The following is a 21,896-nucleotide window of genomic DNA, read 5'->3' on the forward strand; positions in this document are numbered from 1 at the left end:
CCTGTATTTATTCTGCATTTGTGTACCCACACAACAAGGACATTCACCACTATTACAAGGGGGAAACAAAAAAACATCCAATTAATTCTAAAAGGATTTTCAGCAGTTCAGTGCACATCATTATCGTAACTGAGACCAAAATGGTCCACGAGGCAGAATCGGTATGGAAATTTATCCCCAAGCATCACTACTGCATGTAATTACAGAGGAAACCCTGCTCCGATACAAGTGGAAGTTATTTTCCTTCCTTGTGGAATCTTTAATTGCCACCATTAGGTTTCACACAAATTTACTTTACCACAATATATAATAGTTGAGGCCTAACTGTTCTACCACTAGTTCTGAATGTTAGAGCTCTGCTTTTCATTAAAAGCTGTATGTAGTGATTTTTATAGTTCTCTTATTTCTTCACAGTGAGATTCAGACCCTGAAGAGGACTGTCTCCTCCCCACCTCCTACCACACTGGACCTGAGCTCCCAGAATACATCTAACCCCTGCTCCTCCTCCACCACTGACCCTCTTTCTGTGGTATGTGGTCAATTGGAATATGCAATATCCAGACTTGGGGCGGGAAAAAAATGATTCCAGTGTCTTTGCGCATTTGCTGACGTTAACCCTCCCTTAACCTGGTCTTGCCCTCAGCCTCCTACAGACAACGGCAAGTATCTCGACATTCGAGGGGTCACAGAGCCAGAAAGTGCCCCGGACCCCGCCTCCACACAGAAGACATCACAGTCCCACAACGAGCTTAAGAGTAGGCCTGCTGTCCAGTTTGATAAACCGAACAGGTGAGTGGTAACTCAAGCGAACAAAATATTTGGAAAAAGGGAAATTAACATGTTCAAAAACATGTATGTTGTCTAAATATCTTTTGAAAATCTGCATATGCTTCTTACATGGTAATATGTAAATATGCAACAGAAAATGAGCCCTTGTCTTGACATGGATGGGTTATAAATTCCATTCTTTTGTATAATCTTTTCAAATTTAGCTCTAAGGTACAGTCAGACTTTTGGACTCCACTGTAAACTGAAAGAAGATCACTGAAAATGACAGAATTCCCGATAGACTACAGCCACATCATTCAGCAACAGTGTAGTTACCAAATCTTACCACTAGATGGTGGAAGACAACAAGCCAGACAATACAGCACTTATCATGTGCATTGCTGCCCCCTTGAGGAAATATAGAGGCTTGTCTCTTGCTTAATTTCCTGAGAGCACAAAGCAGTGGGAGTTAAACCTTTCACTTTTGTCATGAAGGAAAAATTCCCTATTACTGTCCCACCCATGCTGTAGAATGCTTAGTGTGATGAAATCTGAAATATCCTGAATTATTGTTGGGTGCAAATAAAGTTGTGTGAACTTTAGTGACTGTTTTTTTTTCCTCCTTTCGGTGCCTCAGGAAGTTATCCCCAGCCTTCCAGCAAGCCCTGCTGTCCTTCTGCAGAATGTGCTCTGACAGCCGCCTGGGAGCAGAGGTCAGCACGCACGCACAAGCACGACGAGCACATTCATGACAACGCAGCCGTAATAATGCCCCTCTCGTTTCCAGGTGTCCCGAATAGCAGACAGCGAGGAAAGTGTGATGTTAATGCTGGGCCGCTGTCTCCCTCACATCGTCCCCAACGTCCTTCTTGCTAAACGAGAGGTAACGTCACTTCTGCTGCTCCCCTTGCTCCCCTGTTCCCTCTGGTATCGCCTTCATTGTTGCCACCATCACTGGCTTCTTCGCTAAGTGTCCAATAGATACACACACAGCAGCGAGGCAGAGCAGGGTTTAGAGTTCCAGAGAGTGCAGTCATCTTTATATTTCCATCCAAACTTTAATTTGGCTTATAATAAATGATCTTGACCTCATAAAACCTGTTTATGGCCTCTTGAACATGAAATCTTAAGTCTGCCTTAAAAGATTTCTTTCAAATTCAGACCAGTTGTCATTTGTACTCAGATAAACGGATTGACCTCATTTTTACTGTGAATGCATTCTGTCAGGAACGAGTGAGACTGAAACGGCCCTGATTGGCATCCAATCACAATTTATAATTTCATTTTTTGTGTCTTTGTGTATTTCCTTAAATGGATGATCATCTTTTCTGTTGGGGATTCCCACATTTCACAATCTGCTGTTGTAAGAAACGTTTAGTTGTATTTGCTATGAAAGAGCACGACCCTCCTCTTGGTTTGTGCCACAAGGGATTCCCAAAATTCAACCAACACGCGACGCTGTGTTACACACAGTGGAGAGGCTGCCACTCTTGGCAGAGCTCTAATTAGTGCGATTGCTGGTTTCTCTATAATAATCATACGAATGTCTCAAACCTAATTAACTAATTCTGCAATTAGCACGTTTATCCTTTTTGCCACGTGCAGATCTGACTGTGTCTTCTGCCATAAGCTTCATTAATCCAGAGCTCTTTAAGAGATTTCAAACATAGATCTTGGAAACCTGCAAATATCCAGCTGACTTGTGTCTATCTATTGTCTGGAAATGTCATCTTCCACATTATGATGGGCTTCGTTTTCCACCGTCATTTGTCCTCTGCTCTCGTTTGTCCCCTCACTCACGTTTGCTGTCCCTTTTGGCCTTCTCTGGTTTTTATTTTTTGTTATTCTTCTCTTTCGTCTCACTCATTCTCTCACCCTCATGCATGCCCCTCTTCTAGAGAATGGTTGCACATCTATGCCAGGTGAGTCTATCACGCACTCATCCGCATGGTTCTCACGTGACCTGTAGACCAAAGACTATGTGACTAATGCCCAGCTCCTGGAGGCTACAACTGCCGTCACTTAGGCTCTGACTTGCTAGAATCTTTTGTGATTTTTTTTTTTAATTATAATTTATAATTGTCAAAAAATGAATTTGCAGCCAAGTTGTGAGCTCCCATGCAATGATGGCCTAAGGGAGACAGTTTTAGCCTTAGGTGGGTCTTGTACTGTATATCTCTTAAAGATCAGTTCAGTTCCTGATTGGTTCTTTGTCTCTTTTATTTGCTGCATCTCTAATCACTTTAAGTGCCCAAACAGCTCTTGATATTTTGGATTTTTTTAAATTAATCTTGTGAAATTAGCTGCCAACTAATTGTTTTTAAGTATTTGAATCAAGGTGTGCTGTGATACCATGTGACTAAATATAAACCAACGGTCTCCCTCAAAGTGTTGAGGGAGACAGTTTGCTTTTGTTTTCACAAGCTGACTGAAAAAATAGATATTTATAGGCATTCAAAAGTTATTACTCCTTGCAAGTTATGATGCAAGACACCTACACCGGTCAGGTGTGCTGTCGACATATAACTGCGTGCATGCAATTTGTGTCTATGTGTGTTTGCGTCCATGTGTGTGCAACTGTTAAGTGCTTGGATTTTGCACACACTGTTACACGAGACATAAAATAGAGGGCTGCAAGAGGTATGTCTGGTTGGAGTGGTTCTCAGTCAGGCTGCTTTGCATATCACCATGTTTATGGAGTTTTAATCAACTACTGGCAGTTATGCAGAACCTAATCTCTCTGCTCCATCAGGATAAACAAAGTGCAGGCAGAGCCGAGCCGAGCATGAAAACACAACGAGGCCTCGGAGGGCTCCTCGAGTTGTGTGGACTTTGCACCGTGTCCGTTAGATTCACTAACCATGACACCGCATGCACACACACACACACACACACACACACACACACTCGCACACACAGCTGCTCACACTTCCATCTTGCAACTTGAACCTCTCTAACCACCACAAGCCCGGAGACACTCCTTAAAGTTGTTTGAATGCGACACCGACTTAAGAACAAAAGGTGTTTGACTTGAAACGGTAGAATGATGCACTGAAACTGTGTCTGCCACCTGGCTGTATTATCAGACACGGTCAATCATTAAACAATATTCTTCAATATTTCTTTTTGAAGTAGTTCTGCATTATCTTTGTTTTTGTGAACAAAGGGCTCAATTTATGGTCACTTGCCACATCAATGCTTTCTTATTACCTTTTAATGTACAGAATGAAGTGTGTAGATCTTCCAGGAAGCAGTAAATCTGAAATATAAAATTGCAATGATGGACTTCCTTTTTTTTGCCTCCTGGAAAGATTAACTGGGATATTGTTCTACCGGCCATATAATGAAACACTGACAGTTTTATCAGGGCAAAATAAAAGATTGGGAGTTAAGGTATAACAAAAAAATTATCTGTATGATTAAAGATAAAAAGAAGAGACAAAGGGCCCTATCTTACACCTGGTGCAAAGCAGTACAAAGAGGCATGGCTCATTTGCTCGTTTGACGTACAGTAATCAGTGTTAACATAGAAAATGCCCTTACGCACATCTTAGCGTCTATGGCCGTGTTTGTCTTACAATAAGGTGTGGTCGGGTGCATTGTTAGTGCATTGGTATTTTGAGGAAAGTGATTGGCCAACAAGAAGCTATAGTCTGAGAGTGCACTCTCATTTGAAGGGCCCGTACACTGTTTGTTACACACTCATATCTGGGGGGTTTCTTTCTTACTACCCGCAGATCTGGCCTCAGAAAAGCATTCGAGCATGTAGCATCTGTCTATTAAAGTTAATGGGAAACTGGTCGTAATTGGTTTATTGCATCTCACACACAAAACACACCCCGCTGCTTGGTGCAGTGCCCTATTTTTTTTCACCGTTAAACTTGCAGAAGTGAATTTGAACACACCCTGAATTGTGCTTAACACTGTGTTCTTAAATCTTTAATTGGAGCCCTAAAGGTCCCCCAAACATTCTAACAGCTCTGTAAGGCTGCATTGCACTGGTGCTTTAAACTGAATACTAATGTATGTGCTAACATGCTCATGAAAACAATTCTTACATGCTAGCAGCTCTGTGAGGCTCTAACTTTTTCATCTTAGTTTGCATGTTGTTTTAGCTTACTAATATTTAGAACTCAGTTTAGAGCACATTGGAGGGTGAGGAGAATGTGAATAGGTTTCCTGATGTTTTGATGACTTTAGGCGAATAGTAAAAGGATTAGCAAAGTCATTAGAATTCCCCATGGGGGGGAACATGAACCTTAAAGGAAAGAAAAGTCAGTTGGAGACGTTGTCTGGGCACCATGAATATCTGTGCTCAATTAGCTCTGCATATGTTTGCATATTTCACTGGATGAGTGAAAAACTTTGACCTGCTGGTGGCATTAAAACAAACTCAAGTGATTAGGATTCATTCTCTGGGCAACATGAATGTCCAAATGTGTGTTGAACCATCTGACATTAAAAGAGCCTTATGGAGGAGAGAAATGTATGGATATGATTGGATGCAGCCTTTTGCACAGAGTGGCCTTCGGACTGGAATGTGCGGCAGAGCTGCTTTTTTAAGTAAAGCATCAGGCCCTCCTGGCCTCTGGGTCCTGGCGTCGTGCTGTCCACTTTACCTGCCCACAATGTTTACCCAGCTCTGCTAAGATGTTAAAACCTCCTGAAGGAGTCTTCACATCAGGAGCACAGGAGTTTACACAGAAATAGAGCAGGGTCAGTGAGGGCTCTGGCTTTTCAAATGTGCACTCTTTATGAATTCCTTCATTTGTTTTATCGGGTCAGTGCTGTCGAGTTTTTAATAAAACCCCTCTTGTGAAGATGTATGATTTTTTCACAGGCCTGGATAGAAGATTATTGGACGTGACAGTTAAATTTGGCTGAATTCAGTTAATTTGAAGGTTTTCTTCAGCTTTTTGATGCTTGAATTGGTTTCACCGATTTGATCTTGTCACGTAACCACGTAAAATGACCCTCTGATGCTTAAATGCCATATTTTTCACTTTTTAAAAGATTGCCAACATGGCACTGACTTCAGAGAGCTGGTTCAGGATTCCGTGAGTCATCGCCGTGCTATCTTTACCCAAGTCTCACTGTCAGGTCCGTCTGTCTGTCCAGTGTTGGGGTTTTGCTCATTCTTCCAACACTTGGCAGGAAACTGTATCTTCCTGGAAAAAAAATATAATTTGACAAAAAAACATATTTTTAACTCTGTATGCACTCTCTAATTTGGGTGTATGTGGCAGGAATGTAGGGCTGACCACACTTTGGCTGTGGAGGCCTTGTATCAAAGGCAGCTGCTCTCTAGCTGGAAGGCCCATGAACTCTGTCTGAACTATGGGATATAGAACTATGTTTTACAAGGGGTAACTAGTGCATTAGGTGTGTGTGCGCGTGTGTCTCTGTATATGCAGCTGCCTTCTGGGTGTGTGCATGCACTATTTACGTTCCTGCAGTACGTGTGTAATTGTATGTGCGTGAATCCGAAGCCAAACGAGTTGAGGTGTAACACCAACAAAGTATCGGAGGTAAGCATGTTTTCACTGGTGTTGGCAGACTCCTGTTGGTTTCAAAGGTGACCCTTGTGTTCCTTTTCTTTTTTCTTTTTTTTTTTTACTGGAACGCTCCTTTTCTCTCCTCTTTTCAATAAACACCTTCTTGTCCTATGTGACCCCCACCCCCACCCACCCACCCACTCCGTGCACCTCCAGGCCTGCTTGACTGCTGCCAACCATCCTCTCCCCTCTGTGTTTCAACCTCGCTCTACTGTTAGTCTAAACTGATGCCACCTCTCCTTGTCTCTTTCTCTCTCTCTCTCTCTCTCCTTCAGGAGTTGATTCCACTCATCCTGTGCACTGCCTGCCTTCACCCAGAGCCTAAAGAGAGAGACCAGCTCCTCCACATCCTCTTCAACCTCATCAAAAGACCAGATGATGAGCAGAGGTGTGTGTAAACAGGATAATATGCAAATGGTTTATCATGTTGTTTGATTTCTTACTGATGTATAATTGATTAGCCTCAATAAAGGGAGACAAACTAGGGTTTATCCAGCATCGTCTTCTCATATGTGTTTTTGTGTGTGTGTGTCTTTTCTCCTAAGACAAATGATCTTGACGGGGTGTGTCGCGTTTGCGAGGCACGTGGGTCCCACTCGTGTCGAGGCCGAGCTACTTCCTCAGTGCTGGGAACAGGTATAGTACACAACACACACACACACACACATACACTGCAGGTGGCCTCAGGTATTGCATATACTGCCACTGATGTTTACATCCATAGTGTCCCTGAATGCAAAGTGATAACATTTTGGGTTTTCATTGCCACCTGTGTCACCGCAACGCCACATATTCTCGATCAACAAAACCTGCTACCATGACAACAACAGCTGCCAGCAGTTTGGAGGCTGAGAATCTGCCTAGGAAGATAAATAGCGGTTTCCAGAGGGCCAGCGTGTTGACGATACTCGAGTTGTTTCCATTCCACGGTGGCTGCGCTCCTGTCTGCCTTTCTCCATCTCTCAACTTCTGTTCCACTGTTGCTTTCAACACTCTTTCCACTACATTCTGTTCCCTTCTGCTGCAGATTAACCACAAATATCCAGAGAGGAGATTGTTGGTGGCGGAGTCCTGTGGAGCCTTAGCACCATACCTGCCTGTAAGAATAGCTTCTGCACACAGTATCAAAAGGGGATGTAAATGAATATATAGCAGATTAATAGAATATAAATTAATTATCTTTCTCTCTCTCTGCAGAAGGAGATCCGTAGCTCCCTGGTGTTGTCCATTTTGCAGCAGATGCTCACTGAGGATAAGGCTGACATGGTCAGAGAAGCTGTGGTCAAGAGTCTGGGTATTATCATGGGTTACATAGATGACGCTGACAAGTATTCCCAGGTATGTGTGTTTGGAGGAGAATCCAGGATTTTGCAACAGCTCCTCTTGCTGTTACAGTCACGTAACCTTAGGGGATCGGATTTCTGGTGAGTCTTCATACGTCATATTTGTGTACATGCGTGTTGCCTGCAGGGGTTTGAGTTGATGCTGCTGTCCCTTGGGGACCCGTCGGAGCGGGTGGTCAGTGCAGTCCACCAGGTCTTTATTCCCGCCTTTGCTGCCTGGACTACGGAGCTGGGCACCCTGCAAACTGCACTCATCCCTTCTCTGTTGGCACGTATAGAGAAACTACTTATGGTAAGGGCCTGTGCGTTGACATGTCATCCTCTAGTTTACATACAGTACATAGGATACAGGATACAGAAATGGCACTATGGACGCAATGCTCTCATCTCTCCCTTCCCTCTACCTTTAGCAAGGAGAACACGGTCTGGATGAACACAAGTTACACGTGTTCCTGTCGGCCCTGCAGTCTCTCATCCCTCCTCTGTTTGCTGTGGTGCTGCAGAACGCACCCTTCACCAGCAGAGCCAAACTCCACGGAGACATACCTGCAATAGAGGGTAGAGTACACACAAAAGTCACATAAATTCAAGTACAAGAGGTTTAACTTTGCAGGGCAAAACAATCCCTAAGCATAAATATTCACCAGATTTTCCACTGGATCTTTGGCTTTACATGAATTATACTGAATTTCCATTCTGATCCTGTGTGCTGCAGTGACACGGTTCCCCAGGCCAGCTTCTCCCCTCCAGGATGTAGCCACAATCATAGGCAGCAGGGAGACGCTGAGTGCCCTCCTGCTTCTCTATGACCACCAGCTGGAGCACGAAGGAACCACTGGCTGGGAAAGCCTGTTATGGGTGGTCAATCAACTGTAAGACATGTGCACACACACACATACAGATACATAAATATAACGTATAAAGACAGTTAAAGATGTGTTACAGTACATCATCATTAAGTCAAACTCAATCTCTCTGCTCTGTCTCCAGCCTTCCTCTGCTCATAGACATTGTGGGTCGGATCAATGTGTCATCGTCGACTTGCGTCCACGAGTTCTCTCGCTTCTTCTGGAGGTTGTGTCGCACCTTTGGCAAGATCTTCACTAACACTAAGGTAAAGTAACTTATCGACATTTAATATTACGCTAAGGATACCACAGCTGTTTGTTACTTCCAAAAGTTAGATATATATCTCAATCTTGTCCCTCAATGGAGAAAATATGTGCATTTCTTGCATTTGCATAGAAAATATGCTTAATTCTTAATTCAAGTTCTATATATTTGGTTGTATTTTTGTTTCTTTTTAATTATAGTTATTTATCATACATTTTAGGGTAAAACTGTAAAATATCAAGCCTCAATAACAATTCTTTTGGATTGCATAACATAATATATTTATCAGCCGACATATAATTGTTGGATTTAGTTTTTCTTAATATGAGCATTGGCCCACAAATATCCATATCAGTGCAGCTCTGATGTATACAGTACACTAGGAGCCACTAATGAATATAGTACAATGCCAACGTTATTTATAATGGAGTGATGTGGATAAATTAATCACTCGTGTAATTTCATGATCTTTTCAGGTTAAACCACAGTTCCAGGAGATTCTGCGACTATCTGAAGAGAACGTCGGTAAGGACACACTCTGACCTACACTCGCACAGATCAGAGTTTCTCAGCTTCTGTAGAGAGAATGTTGGTTGGTGGAGTTCAGACACTGTTGATGTAAACAAGCTATTTGAGGTCAGTTATGGGTGTTCCCCTCTTTTTTTTTTCTTTATATAAAATTCCGTACATGTTTCCATAGTTATTAGAGGTGCTTGGTCTCCTCATGCTGCCAAGTGATTTATGCCTTGGTATTGTGGCCACTTATGAAATGGGTTTCATGCTGAGGCCCAGCCTGTGTTAAGGTCATCATGACCTTAAATTGCAGTTGTTTTTTTTCTGTAGAATGTTTGAAACAATAAACAATACTATGAATGCTGCGAACACAATGTTACACCCACAGTCACAGCACCACATGCATGGCACAATATAAGAGACTGTACCCTACGGACATCATGTCTTATTCCTCGTTGTGTAACATTGTCTGTGAGTTTTTTATTTTATTTCCTTGGTTGAAACAGATAATGGTAACTCACGTGGCATGTGCAGCACAGTTTTAATGGTATTTAATAGCAGAAAAAACTGTATGAGACGACCAGGAAGGTCACAATTCGACCCACAACTGTGCACACAGCAAAATGTTCACCTTAGAAAAGGTGGAGATGATGATTTCCACTCTAAGCACTAGAGCTCTTTTAAAGTTCTTTTAAGGGCAACTGGACTTGGGTGACAGCAATAGTATCAAAAGACCATAATGCAATGCAGCCTATTTTATTTTATCAAGTTTATGGCTTGATGCTGAAAAATGGAAAACCACCTCAGAAATTGAAATGGCTGCAGTTGGATCTCGGATATATCGTTCATTCTCTTGTGGCCTGACTTGCTCTTATTTTCTTCCTCCGTCAGATGCTTCAGTAGGGAACGGTATTCTTACCAAAGCCACAGTTCCCATCTACGCCACCGGAGTGCTGACATGCTACAACCAGGTAATTTAATAACGGTCCTCAGCCCAATAATAGCTGACTTGAAAACACATGAGGAGAACACCTGGATTTAAACAAAGAATGATTCTTTATAAATAGGTCCATGTAATTAATCTAAATTATTTCCTGTATTTCCTGTGTTTAATTATATTCAGTTTATTTTCTCATCTATGAATTTAGAGTGTGGACCACATTACACTTTGGGTTATTGTTCTCTGTCACAGGGGAAAATCCGCTCCAGCACGCATCAAGCTACCACATGTTTTTTGTTTTGATTTTCGATTCACAAGACAATGCGGCGCTTGCAACACACGGAGTGTGGGGAGTGTTATTGTCTGTTAACTTCCAGCACAACATAAAAAAATAAATAAGAAAACATGTTTGTAGCAGCCCAATTCCGCTCATGTTGAAAGTGACAAAAAAGACGCTAACTGGTCTGTAAAATTTAATAGACGTAACTAACATAAACACGCTCACGTTTCCCTGAAGGAGGAGGATCGCAAGTTGTTGGTGGGTTTCCTTGAGGATGTTATGACAACCCTGTCACTCTCCCATGCGCCGCTCGACAGCCTGAAGGCCTCCTTTGTAGAGCTGGGGTGAGACATACATCACACACACACACACACACATATACTGTACATTTAATTGTTAATGGGTTGTGACACAAAATAGTCCCCACAAACGTTTGTCAGTGAAGTCTAATTGAAGGTCACAATGTTGCCGCCTGTTTATCTTTCGCTCTGCTGCAGTGCCAACCCAGTGTACCATGAATTGCTGCTGACTGTTCTGTGGTATGGGGTGGTCCATACTTCTGCACTGGTGCGGTGTACGGCAGCACGGATGTTTGAGGTACACACACACACACACACACAAATGCACAGATAGTGTATTGGTCCTATAGAAATTCATATTATTTTATATTTTTTAAATTATTTTGTATTAACTTTATTAGATTAGATCCTTGTGCAGATACTTTTGTATTTTTTTAATAAATAAGAATAAGTGACTGTGCTAGAATACCTTTTTTTTCATATAATATCACATGGCTGCACAATTATGAATGAAATTGTAATCAAGATTTATTGTTTATTTAAATTATTTGTGATTTAAAAGTCTTTTAAATAATGCAACACAATTTAAACTTTGTATTAGTGAGATAAAATTGTCATTTGCAGTTATTAACAGTTGTGTAGTCCTACATTATATATCCAGTTTCCCTGTTTGACTCTGTGCTGTACACGTGCTACCTCTGCTTGCTATTGCTAATGTTTAACATGCATTTGATATTCGGCCACTCTGTCTTTTATGAGTGTGAGTGAAGACACCTGTAGCTCATCAGCGCCCTGCTTTTAGCTGTATGCCTGGACCCTCTTACATTAGACCTTTCACTGTGCACGGGTCTCTGCAGTGACTACACAAATATCTGCTGCGCGTCAGGGAAAAGGGAGCTAAAGTCAGCAATGTGAAAGTCTCTTCAAGATGGGTTCAAGGCCTGTTCCTTCTCACTGTTGTCGGAAAATGTGATTTAATCAGAGATGTTTTCCTGGGAGCATTCTTTTTATTTGTTTTGGGGATTTCAGCTCTTGTGGAAATATAATCCCGATATTATTTTTAAAGGGAGATGGCCGCTTCCCTCTTTTCTCCCTTTCGATTGAATTCCACTGATTGTTTGCATTTTGAGCCGTTAGAAAAAGCCAGCACTTCACATTCTGTGCCCTCTGAGATCTGTGCACACTTAAAGGTCAAATGTCGGGAGGAGGATCCAGGCGTAGCAGTAGAACTGGGTCTACATTGGTCCAAACCTGGGGGAAGGAGGAGTGGTGGGGTGTATTCATGTCCCCCCCCCTGCCCTGTTTTGTGAAGCCCTTTTCCCAACACACCTCACTCTCACCATCCCATAGTGTGTAGCTGTACACCATTGTCAGAACTGTGGGTTGGAGGATGGACCTGTTCCACAGACCCCAGATTGGATTAGTGAACGTGAATGAAACAATGATCTGGCCCGGAGTCTGTGGAAAGGGCCGACAGCTTTAAGCTCACCATACTGTAAAAGTATTTGTTCAGTTTGCATACCCGCGTGTGCATGTGTGTGTGTTTGTGTGCGTGTATGTGTGAGTGTATGTGTGTGTGTGTGTGTGTACTACACACTTGCTTGGAACATGCAGTGCTGTTCCGTGCCTTGCAGCTACAGTTCTTGTCATTGTATATCACTTTCTTTCTATCTTTTTGTGTTTTTTTTTTTCCCTCCCCTTTCTGTTTTGCTTTTTTTATTTTCTTCTCTCTATCTATCGGCGGTGTTGCTCGCTCTTGTCCCAATGCCTCCGCCCACCTCTGTGACATCACGTCGGGCTCTGTCCAATCCGATCAGCTGCTGGTGAAGGGGGTGAATGAGACGCTGGTAGCTCAGAGAGTGGCCCCGGCTCTCATCACACTGTCCTCCGACCCTGAAATGTAAGTGGAACAACAACAACAACAACAGCAAACCGCGCCGCGTCTCTCTCCCCCTTCTCTTTGCTGTCTGAGAACTATCACACTGAAACAAGTCTCCACCTGCCAGGGGCCAATTTACCACGAAATCTTAAAACATGAAATCACCATTGATCAATAATCAGATAAAGACAATTCTATTTTATCCTCAAAATTTTGTTTTAAGTCTTGGAATTGCTCCTGTTTAGGTTGAGGCTGTGACATGTGGTGATTCATCAGCACAACCATTGTGAACACTAACCCTGCATGTCGGCATCATCAATCTGCAACACTAATCCACGCCAGCTCTCATCAGTCTGCAACGCTCACCAGTCCGCCGCCAGATTGATGCATGTGGCGGCAAAATCACAGCATGCTCATCGCTGCCCATTCCCGCTCCTCCTCCTCCTCCTCCTCCTCTTCCTCCCCACCCCACTTCGTTGAGGCAGGGCCCCTCCTCCTGACCGACCCGTCAACCAGTGGTTGGTTGGTTATCTTTGTCTGTCTGTCTTCCTCTCTGTCTCGTCTCTACCATCCCTTCTACCTTTTACCTCTGTCTTTCACCTCTTTCCTGCCTCCCTCTGTACTTCCCTCCTTCCTCCTCCTCCTCCTCCCCTCTGTCTCCTCCTCCCACCCTGCCTCTCCCTCTCTCTCATCCCGCTGTGTGTGGTGGGTTTGCAGTTGGTTCTCCGAGGCATGAGTGAAGCATTAGTAGATCGCCGGGCGGCTCCCGCCCTAATAACTCTGTGCAGTGGGCCCGAATTGTGAGTCAATCTACACAAGAAAACCTCTCTTATGAACATTGTCATTCTGTGGGCTGCATCCTGACAGTGTAAAGCTGTGCGTCTTCGAGGAATCTTTTCTCGCTCAGCTTGAATGGGAACTAAAAAAAAAACAAAAAAAGATCTTGTATCCATTTGCCACCAAAACCCATCAGTACGTCGGAAAATGTAGCTGATGCTTTTAATCACCACAAAAAAATCCACTGGACGAGGAAGTAGGAACCTGAAGACCTTTCAGTGTTGCCAAAGAAATCTCACCAGAAGTAGCTATTGGCTCTCTGAAATGTTTCAGGTCGGATATATTGTTTGGTTTTTCCATGGAGTGTGGGTGGGGAAAACGGGTGGGGATGATGAAACCGAATGAAGTTAATTTTTATCACTGAACCACAACTGATTTGACCCTTCTTTATATAGTGGATCGGGTAGAATGGACTTTTCAGACACGCCTACGGAGTGCTCATAAGGACTTTGGTTTTAGCCACGGCAATAGGCATCTTTGCATCATGGGTTTCAGGTCTGTGTCTGCCTGCAATGCACACTGCCCTCCAATCACATCGCTGAGATGCGAGTTAGATCTGTACATGTACTTCCTCGTAGTCACACTATTCTACATAGTGAGCTGTGACAACACGGAAGTATAATTACAGATCGAACATTGTTAGCTGGAACGCTAAGAAAGGCAAATGTGACGTCATTCACAAATCAGTGAACGGGATTTTGCTGTTGCTCAACAACGAAAACAGAGATTGCCAAAGTAGCGGAGAGTCGCCAGATTTGTCGCTGGTCGCTAGTTACAATTTTAAGGTGCTAGGCAAAGTGAAAAGTCCCTAAATTGGCAACACTGAGAACGTTGCATCTCTTCCTGTATCCTGTCATCAGTCCACACTGACCTAGTGTGTAAATCTTCACTTTCATTGCAGTTCTTCTCCATGTTTTAAATTAATTCGAGGAATGAAAACAAAACCCTTTTGAGCTGCCAACATCCTCTGTGTTTATGATTCGGCACAATGATGAAATTAGCAGCGACACTGTTGGAATGCAGCCCTTTTCATGTCATCACTTTCTGTATTGAAAATCACATTTTGATGGGTACACACTTGTCCCCAGCTTGTATGTTTAGTTATTTTAAAGACTTGATACATGTCCTTTATTTGTCTTTAACCTGTCATAACTACATCTTGCTGTGTCCACAATCTCTCTATTTTAAAGACTCTAAAATAAGAATTAACGCTCAGAGACATAATGAGAAATTAGTATTTACTCCACAACACCGTTTACTCCTGCTCCGACTGACAGTGGAATGATTATCACCTAATTAACACCCCATTAACCTCGCTTTTTGCACTTCATTTTAACCACTGATGTTACATTTGAATCCAATGATTATAATTGAGAATACTTTTATATCTTTGATGGATCAAGCGGCACCAAGTGATTTAAAACAAATTATTTTATTCTATATTATATTAGGAATTGGCAATAACTGATCTAATTGGATCTTTAGTAATCAAATGATCACAGTTAAAAGTTAATTGAATAGATCAGCCCAGCACTCAGAGTTTTGGTGTTTAAACTTACAGCTTTTATAAAATATTGATACCATTGATGCAAAATGCATTTTGGTTAGATTTAATTCGGGAAATCATACGTGATGCAGAATGTAGAGTTTAATCTTTAAGCAACAAACCAGAATATGTGTTAAATGTCCTTCTTCTTTTTTGTTTTATTATAAATGTGGAATGAGCACTAGACGTGCCATTGTAATTGACAGTGTGTCATAAATAAATAGCCCAAGGAAAGCAGACTGGTGCCTCTGCACTAATGACATAACCTTAGGCTACCTGAGTTGTCTTAATGTGGTTAAAAACCCAACAATCTGGTGATTCAAACATTTCCAAATCAATATTTGCAGGTAATATTTGACTCTCTCAGATTATTTTAATTCTAAACAGTGAGAAAACCTGAAAGGCCGTGACTATAAATGGTAAAACAATTGTATCTCACTCTCCTGGTGATTTTTAGCTCAGTGAGGATATCCACTATTCCTGCCTTCGGTACCATCATGGAGACCGTCACACAAAAAGAGGTAGGGAACAGTAAACGTAAAACTGTGCCCGATATACACACGATATTAATCAATGACTTTACAAACCTTACAACGTGTTTACTACTGTTGGCTTCTGTTTACATACAGCTGCTGGAGCGTGTAAAAATGCAGTTGGCCTCGTTCCTCGAGGACCCGCAGTACCAAGACCAACACTCTCTGCACATGGAAATCATCAGGACGTTTGGAAGAGTTGGACCAAATGCAGAGCCGCGCTTCAGAGATGACTGTGTGTGAAAGTGCAAAGTGCCACCACTGTTGCACCAGATCTAAATTATGTTTCTCTTCTATTCTACCTTAGGCTCGTTAGTGTTTCCTTCATGTGGAGTGAGCTGCTTTTTGTTTTTCTTTCCAGTCGTGCTGCCACATCTTCACAAGCTGGCGCTGGGGAACAACAGCCAGTCAGTGGAGAGCAAGAGAATTGACATCGCCACGCAGCTGTTTGAGGCCTACAGTGCCCTCTCCTGCTGCTGTATCCTTCTATAAGTCACGTTGTGGTTTCCTTTTTATATACACTGGTCATCCTGCATTAACGTTTTATGTGAGGACGATATCTTACAACTGAGTTTTAAGGCCACTTAAAGGGAAAAACTACAAACCAATAGATTTAATTTATTTCAAAGACTAAAGTTGTAATCTCATGAGACTAAAGTAGTAATATAACAAGAATAGATTCACAATAGTTTGACTCTATTATCGTGAGAAAAAAGTTGTAATTTTCACAAAAATAGATATAGTATTACAGGAATAAAGTCGTAACATTACGAGAAAAGAGTTTTAGTGAATACTACAGGGAATCTTTTTTCTTTAACACAAATTGAGTCATAGTTCTACAAGAATAAAGCTTTAATATTATGAGAATAAAGACTTAATATTACAATGATAGAGAATAAAACATTTATTGTAATTTAATAATGATGAGTTTGGTTCAAGATTTTGGATCCAGAAGAAGTGGAACTCTGGCGTGCAAGGATTTTCCTTGCTGCTTATTTCCTTAAAATGTTTTTCATATCTTCTTGTACTATTACAACGTTATTCTTGAAATCTTAGAATTTTCTTACTTCAAAATGTCCCTAATGCTCCGTTTTTTACATCAGTTTTTGACACTTTCCATATACTTAAACTTGAAGCAGTGGAGGCCAAGATGAAAAGTGTGGTGTACTTTCTCTGAGAAGTCAGCTCACTCATACTTTTATAACTGCTGCCCTGTATATATTTAGGATTTACTAGAAGTGTTTGTCAGTGTTGGCTCAGGTTCAGCGTTAACTGTCCTAACAGTGAGTCAGTGTTGAGGCTGTTAGAATAGCCGGTCAAACGCTCGCTCCGCTGGTCAGATGCTCTCTGGGAACGTGCCTGTATAACAGTGGCGGAGGGAGTCAGCATGGCCCCGGTGTTTGAGAGTGTGGTTCCGTGTGTGTGTGTGTGTTGGCAGAGCCCGACAATAATTTGGCAGCAGGAGAAAGGGAAAAATAAGCTCCCTCCATTTGGAGGCTAGAGGTAATTATAGGGTTGCTTTAACAGAGGAAAGGATGAGAGCAGGAAAACGAGTGTGAGAGGAGGGAAGGGTTGAACATCAACTTCAGGCCTTAGTAACAGTTCCCAGGATCAGTCTCACATCCAGACTACCTCTGCTCTGGCTCTGCCATCCCTCTCTGCCGCTTTTCTGTGATTCCTCCTGCTCTCACGATTTCTCTTTTCTCACACTTTTGCGTCTCTCCACTGCGTCTCTCCTCTGTCAACCCCACCACACCCACTTCCAACGCACACACAGAAGGCAGCTGGTCTGGGGTTCATTCCTGTGGATCTTTGTCAGGCTGTTATTTCACAGTGCGGCAGTGTCCAGGAGGTATAGCCCTGTAACCTCAGAAGGTTTCACCTCCCACTGCACATCTTGTTCTTGTAATCAGTGAGACAAGCTCTGAAATTGTACGTTCACATCTCTAAAAATACAGATTGGTTCACTCTGTGTCCCGTATAGCTCCATTGGCTGTGACAGGTTGCAGAGCACATGCAGTAGCAACCAAGACAAAGTGGAATTTTGACGAAAAGTTAAGTTTGTCACCTTAAGAAAATGTTTACAGTCAAAGGAAAATATTATAATTTTCCCTTAAAGGTTTTCTTTTAATTACGCTGAAGTAAACTCCACACATCTGTTTCTAGACACACTGTCCAAACTGTGTAGCTGCTTAGCCTCAAACCGTGTAGTTTATGTGTGTGTACCATAGACCGTATATAAAGATGGATGACGGGACTGCTCCCCAAAGCCTTTCAAACTCCATCTGGTGGCCGGCTGCAGTATTGGTCATAAACCCAGCCTCCTCCATGTTAGTGGATGGGGCATGAACCAAACTAAAAACTCAAAATAGATGTAAAAAAGCCCTGAGGTTTTAAATATAGATAAAACCATCAGCTTTTTTTTAATATAAAATACATGTAGGTCGGTTTTGCTTTTTGTCTTCAACATTTTTCCTGAAATTTTAAATGAGTAAGTAACCATATTTAGCTTTTTCCAGAACCTGCCTGTCAGTCGGGATAATGAGAAGTTACACCTATTTGTGGTCCTGCAAGGTGCTTCGGATCCACTGGCATCTTGAAAGTCAATAGTTCCCCCTCCTTAACTTCCTGTGCAGTCATTTCGGAGGACGTCATGATCAACCACTTCCTGCCTGGCCTCCGGTGTCTCCGCACCGACATGGAGCAGCTCTCTCCCGAGCACGAGGTCAGGAGACACGGACACATGCATGTTCTCTCACATACATTGGGGAAGTTTTATAAACACATAAATTGCACACATGCACGCACAAGTACAGTGTCCCATCTGCGTACTCAACCTCCTGATTGGCCAGACTGTCGCTCAGACTTCCGGGAGATCTCACACGCAGTCTGACCTTCTCAGACACACTCATACACCCACCCACCTCCTCCATATGTATTTATGGCTCAGAATATCACAAGAGCCAATTCATGTGAGCGTTTTTACCCAAGGTGACTAACAGTCAGCTGACTCTTTTCCTCTCTGTCTGTAACGTCAACCTACTAGACCCTAAAAGAGGGATTCAAATTCATTTTCCAACTGTACTACAGGAAAACACACAAATAGATGTTGTCATGACAGACCTCAGACACAGCTTGATTTGTACAACTCCAGTAGTTAAAAATATGCTGTTGCCTAGATGGCCTTGTCTTTTGGCAAATCTTGACATGTCTGTGCCAAACACCTTTTTGTAAAAATCGCAATCGTCTCTGTTGTCTCCTCCACAGGTGATTTTGAGCTCTATGGTGAAAGAATGTGAAATCAAGGTGGAAAACCGAGGGATGGCGGACGCACAAGGGTGAGAAGGAACTAACAGTCTCATTCACACAATCTCTATTTCTGAAATGATTTGCGAATTGTTCTCTCTATGTGTGACAGTAACGAGCGATGCTTTTTAAGTGGTGGTTCAGAAGAATTCTGGGAGGAGGAAGTGAAGAGAGGGGGTCACTAAACAGTATTGGAACCGGGCCCGTTTTGTGGGTTTATTCCCCGGGGGAGCAGAGCACATGAGAGTGTTGGAGCCGCACTCATTATGTGGGTATCTTCACAGAAAGAGAGGAGGAAAAAATGAGAGGAGTTGTTTTGGTGGAGCTAAAAGAGCTGGGACAGCAGCCATAATACTGTGGGTGTCGTTTTCAAAAAACAAAAAAAAATTCTTCTCCCATCTTGTTAACATGTGTTCATTAAAAGGAGAAGCGTGTGTATGTGGATGTCAGAAGTGGGTGCATGTCTGCATGTGTGTATGTGGATAGGCTCAGTTTGGGGCGTGTCCTCCCAATCTTTGATATTGAGCCTTTCTTTGGTTTCCTGCTATAGATGATAACTGGGGTCTTTTATTTTTAGTACTTTTTAAGTAAATGTACCACATTGACCTTTTGACTTGAGTTAAAAATCAACTACTTTAAAAAAGTAAAGTACAGATGCATGGAAAATGTACCTATGTACAGTGTAAAGTAAATATACTTGTGTAATCACTTGTATTTGTACTGAATGAATCTCTAAGTTCTGACGTTTAAGTTCCAGTACTGCAGTGTAATAAACATCAAGGATCTTTTGAGAGCTTATGCACATGTCTTCATAAAGGTTTATTTTATTCCTACCAAAATAATGAGATTCCTCCTACATACATTTTACCAAACGGAACCAAAAACACAGGCCTTTATGCCAGAAGACGAGGTTTTCGGTAACAAATTCTTGAGTCAATTTCTCATTCTTGGGTTTATTTAATAACCGTGTATTAATGACCACCAATGAATTCCTGCTGGATTCGTTGGCTGGAAGTCAGTGTTGGTTTTAGGACGTGATGTTTGTCCTCCTGTTGAGCAACGCGGCGGCTCGGCGGAGCGCTGTAACTGCTCCGCTCTATCTGAATCCCAGCTCATTGAAAAGAGGAACTTGCAGAGCCGTTAGACTGTAAAAGTCAAGAGGGGCTGAATTGGCAAACAGGCTTTCCCCTCTAACGGAGTAGAGGATTATCTAAGCTCGTCAGCAGATAGTGGGTCTTGTTCTTCCTGTACTGGTTTCATTCTGTTTATCTTTCAGTCCGTATTGATAAAGCAAAAGAGATAAATCTTGCTGCTTCATCACTGCCAGTTTAACGTTTTTCGTATTTTTTTTCCTCCCATAGTTCCATGTCCATCGCCTCCAGTTTGGTGGGTGAGGACGCCAAGACCAAGTTCCTCAGCAAGATGGGTCAGCTCACCACCTCTGGCGCCATGCTGGCAAACGTCTTCCAGAGAAAGAAGTGATCGTAAAGCGGACTGACCGACCACCGACCGCACTTTCTGTATCCGACCAACCCCCTGCCGTCTTCGGGAGCATTTCATTTTACCGGACGAAGCACTGGTTCCGCTTACAGAGCTCGAAGATCGAGTTTATTTATTCAGTTTGGAGAAACTAAGGTGTGTTGGTTTGAAAATCGTCGGTGCCGTAGCAGAACCTGCTATTTAAAGGTTAACGGCAGAATGTTGGTTTTTTTTTTGCAGTGAAAGGCAAAGTTCCCCCTCTGCTCATTTATTCTGTCCTTAATTCCTAATCCCGACGGAGGCATTGTCACAGACTAGAAATGTGCTTTTTTCCAATAAGTGTTGTCGACATTGACATTTCAGAAAAGAGAGATGAGACGGGGGGAAGGAACTGAATATGATGTTTCACCCAAAATGAAAACATGGGACTTGTTTCTTGGACGTGAAAGTATCACCGAATCAAATTTCACGTTCACTCCAGCGCTTCTTGTTTGCCTCGACTTTTTTTTGGCAAAACACGACAGCGAGGCCTGCTTGACTTCATTTAGACTCTTTCAAAAAACGCCATCCCAGAGGAAAATGCTCGACAGTCGCATTAACTTGCATCCGTGAGGGAAAATTACACTGGAGGATTGAACCACAAAATGGCTCTCGGTCTGCTAAGAATGCCTCGTACAGTGTTTCTGTACGGCTCAGAAGTAACGCCTACTTGAAGCTATAAAAAAAAAAGTCTTGCCTTGATTTCTTCAAAGTCTGTCTGGGTTTTTTTTGTTGTTATTTGTTTGTTTTGATAGCTTCTATTTTATAACTTATTTATGTCTTAATTAATGAAGGAAAAATCCATACTTTATTCCAACTTCCAAAGAAATTTGCACTTCTCTTTTGTTCTTTATTATATAAATATACATATATATATATATATATATATATTTGTTTTAATTCAGAGGCTGATACATGATGAACAATATCACTACTGTCAATGGACTTTTTTTTTTTCTGGTTTATCTGTTTTGGCGTCGTGAAGTTAAAAAAGAACACTGATCATAATTCTTCTCTGTCTGTAGCATTGCGTCTCTCTGTGTTGCGGTCTCTCTCTGATAATTCTACCTTTTTGTATTTTTGTTCTTTCATATCTTTTTTTTCCGTTGTTCTTTTTTTGGGGGATATGCTCTAAGAAAAGCGGTAAATAACTGTATGATACACTGACCCGGAGAGGACGGTACTCTTTATGTATATTTGAAAATTGGTGTCATGGTGTAATAAAAGATGGAGATGAGTTGTGTACTCAAATGTAAACGCCGGGAGCTTCATTGAGCGTCTGCACTCAAAGCCTCTTCCGAGTTCTGGTTACTGCTCAAAGTTCCCGACAGGTGTTGGAGGCAGTAAAGCGAAGCGATGTCGCAGATGAACCCTCGCTCCCGCCGCTCACGTCCGACCCTTTGATGTGGTCTATTGTTACTGCTTGGTACAACAAACCAAAGTCCGTCTCATGGGACATTCCCAAC

The 21,896-nt window shown here is 42.3% G+C and overlaps 1 protein-coding gene across 10 annotated transcripts in view; it reads left to right on the plus strand.

Annotated features, from left to right (window-relative positions):
* The window catches only part of relch (RAB11 binding and LisH domain, coiled-coil and HEAT repeat containing), a 31,634-nt gene extending 9,947 nt beyond the window's left edge, over window positions 1–21,687 (plus strand). For 3 of the 10 annotated variants that reach the window (XM_035142378.2, XM_035142376.2, XM_035142382.2), the window contains 24 exons: window positions 415–529; window positions 644–789; window positions 1,406–1,481; window positions 1,556–1,651; window positions 2,667–2,690; window positions 6,599–6,711; window positions 6,869–6,959; window positions 7,351–7,422; window positions 7,521–7,661; window positions 7,794–7,958; window positions 8,077–8,224; window positions 8,382–8,538; window positions 8,657–8,780; window positions 9,256–9,304; window positions 10,184–10,263; window positions 10,750–10,856; window positions 11,010–11,109; window positions 12,629–12,711; window positions 15,531–15,594; window positions 15,703–15,841; window positions 15,968–16,084; window positions 18,243–18,331; window positions 18,874–18,944; window positions 20,274–21,687. In XM_035142378.2, the coding sequence (XP_034998269.1) occupies window positions 415–529; window positions 644–789; window positions 1,406–1,481; window positions 1,556–1,651; window positions 2,667–2,690; window positions 6,599–6,711; window positions 6,869–6,959; window positions 7,351–7,422; window positions 7,521–7,661; window positions 7,794–7,958; window positions 8,077–8,224; window positions 8,382–8,538; window positions 8,657–8,780; window positions 9,256–9,304; window positions 10,184–10,263; window positions 10,750–10,856; window positions 11,010–11,109; window positions 12,629–12,711; window positions 15,531–15,594; window positions 15,703–15,841; window positions 15,968–16,084; window positions 18,243–18,331; window positions 18,874–18,944; window positions 20,274–20,394 (2,488 nt within the window). In that variant the 3' untranslated portion in view covers window positions 20,395–21,687. The other 7 variants (XM_035142380.2, XM_035142385.2, XM_035142386.2 and 4 more) reach the window with 4 other exon arrangements.
* Window positions 21,688–21,896: the final 209 nt, after the last annotated feature.

The sequence above is a fragment of the Hippoglossus stenolepis genome, chromosome 19 (assembly GCF_022539355.2).
Source record: "Hippoglossus stenolepis isolate QCI-W04-F060 chromosome 19, HSTE1.2, whole genome shotgun sequence".
NCBI classification, from domain to species: domain Eukaryota; kingdom Metazoa; phylum Chordata; class Actinopteri; order Pleuronectiformes; family Pleuronectidae; genus Hippoglossus; species Hippoglossus stenolepis.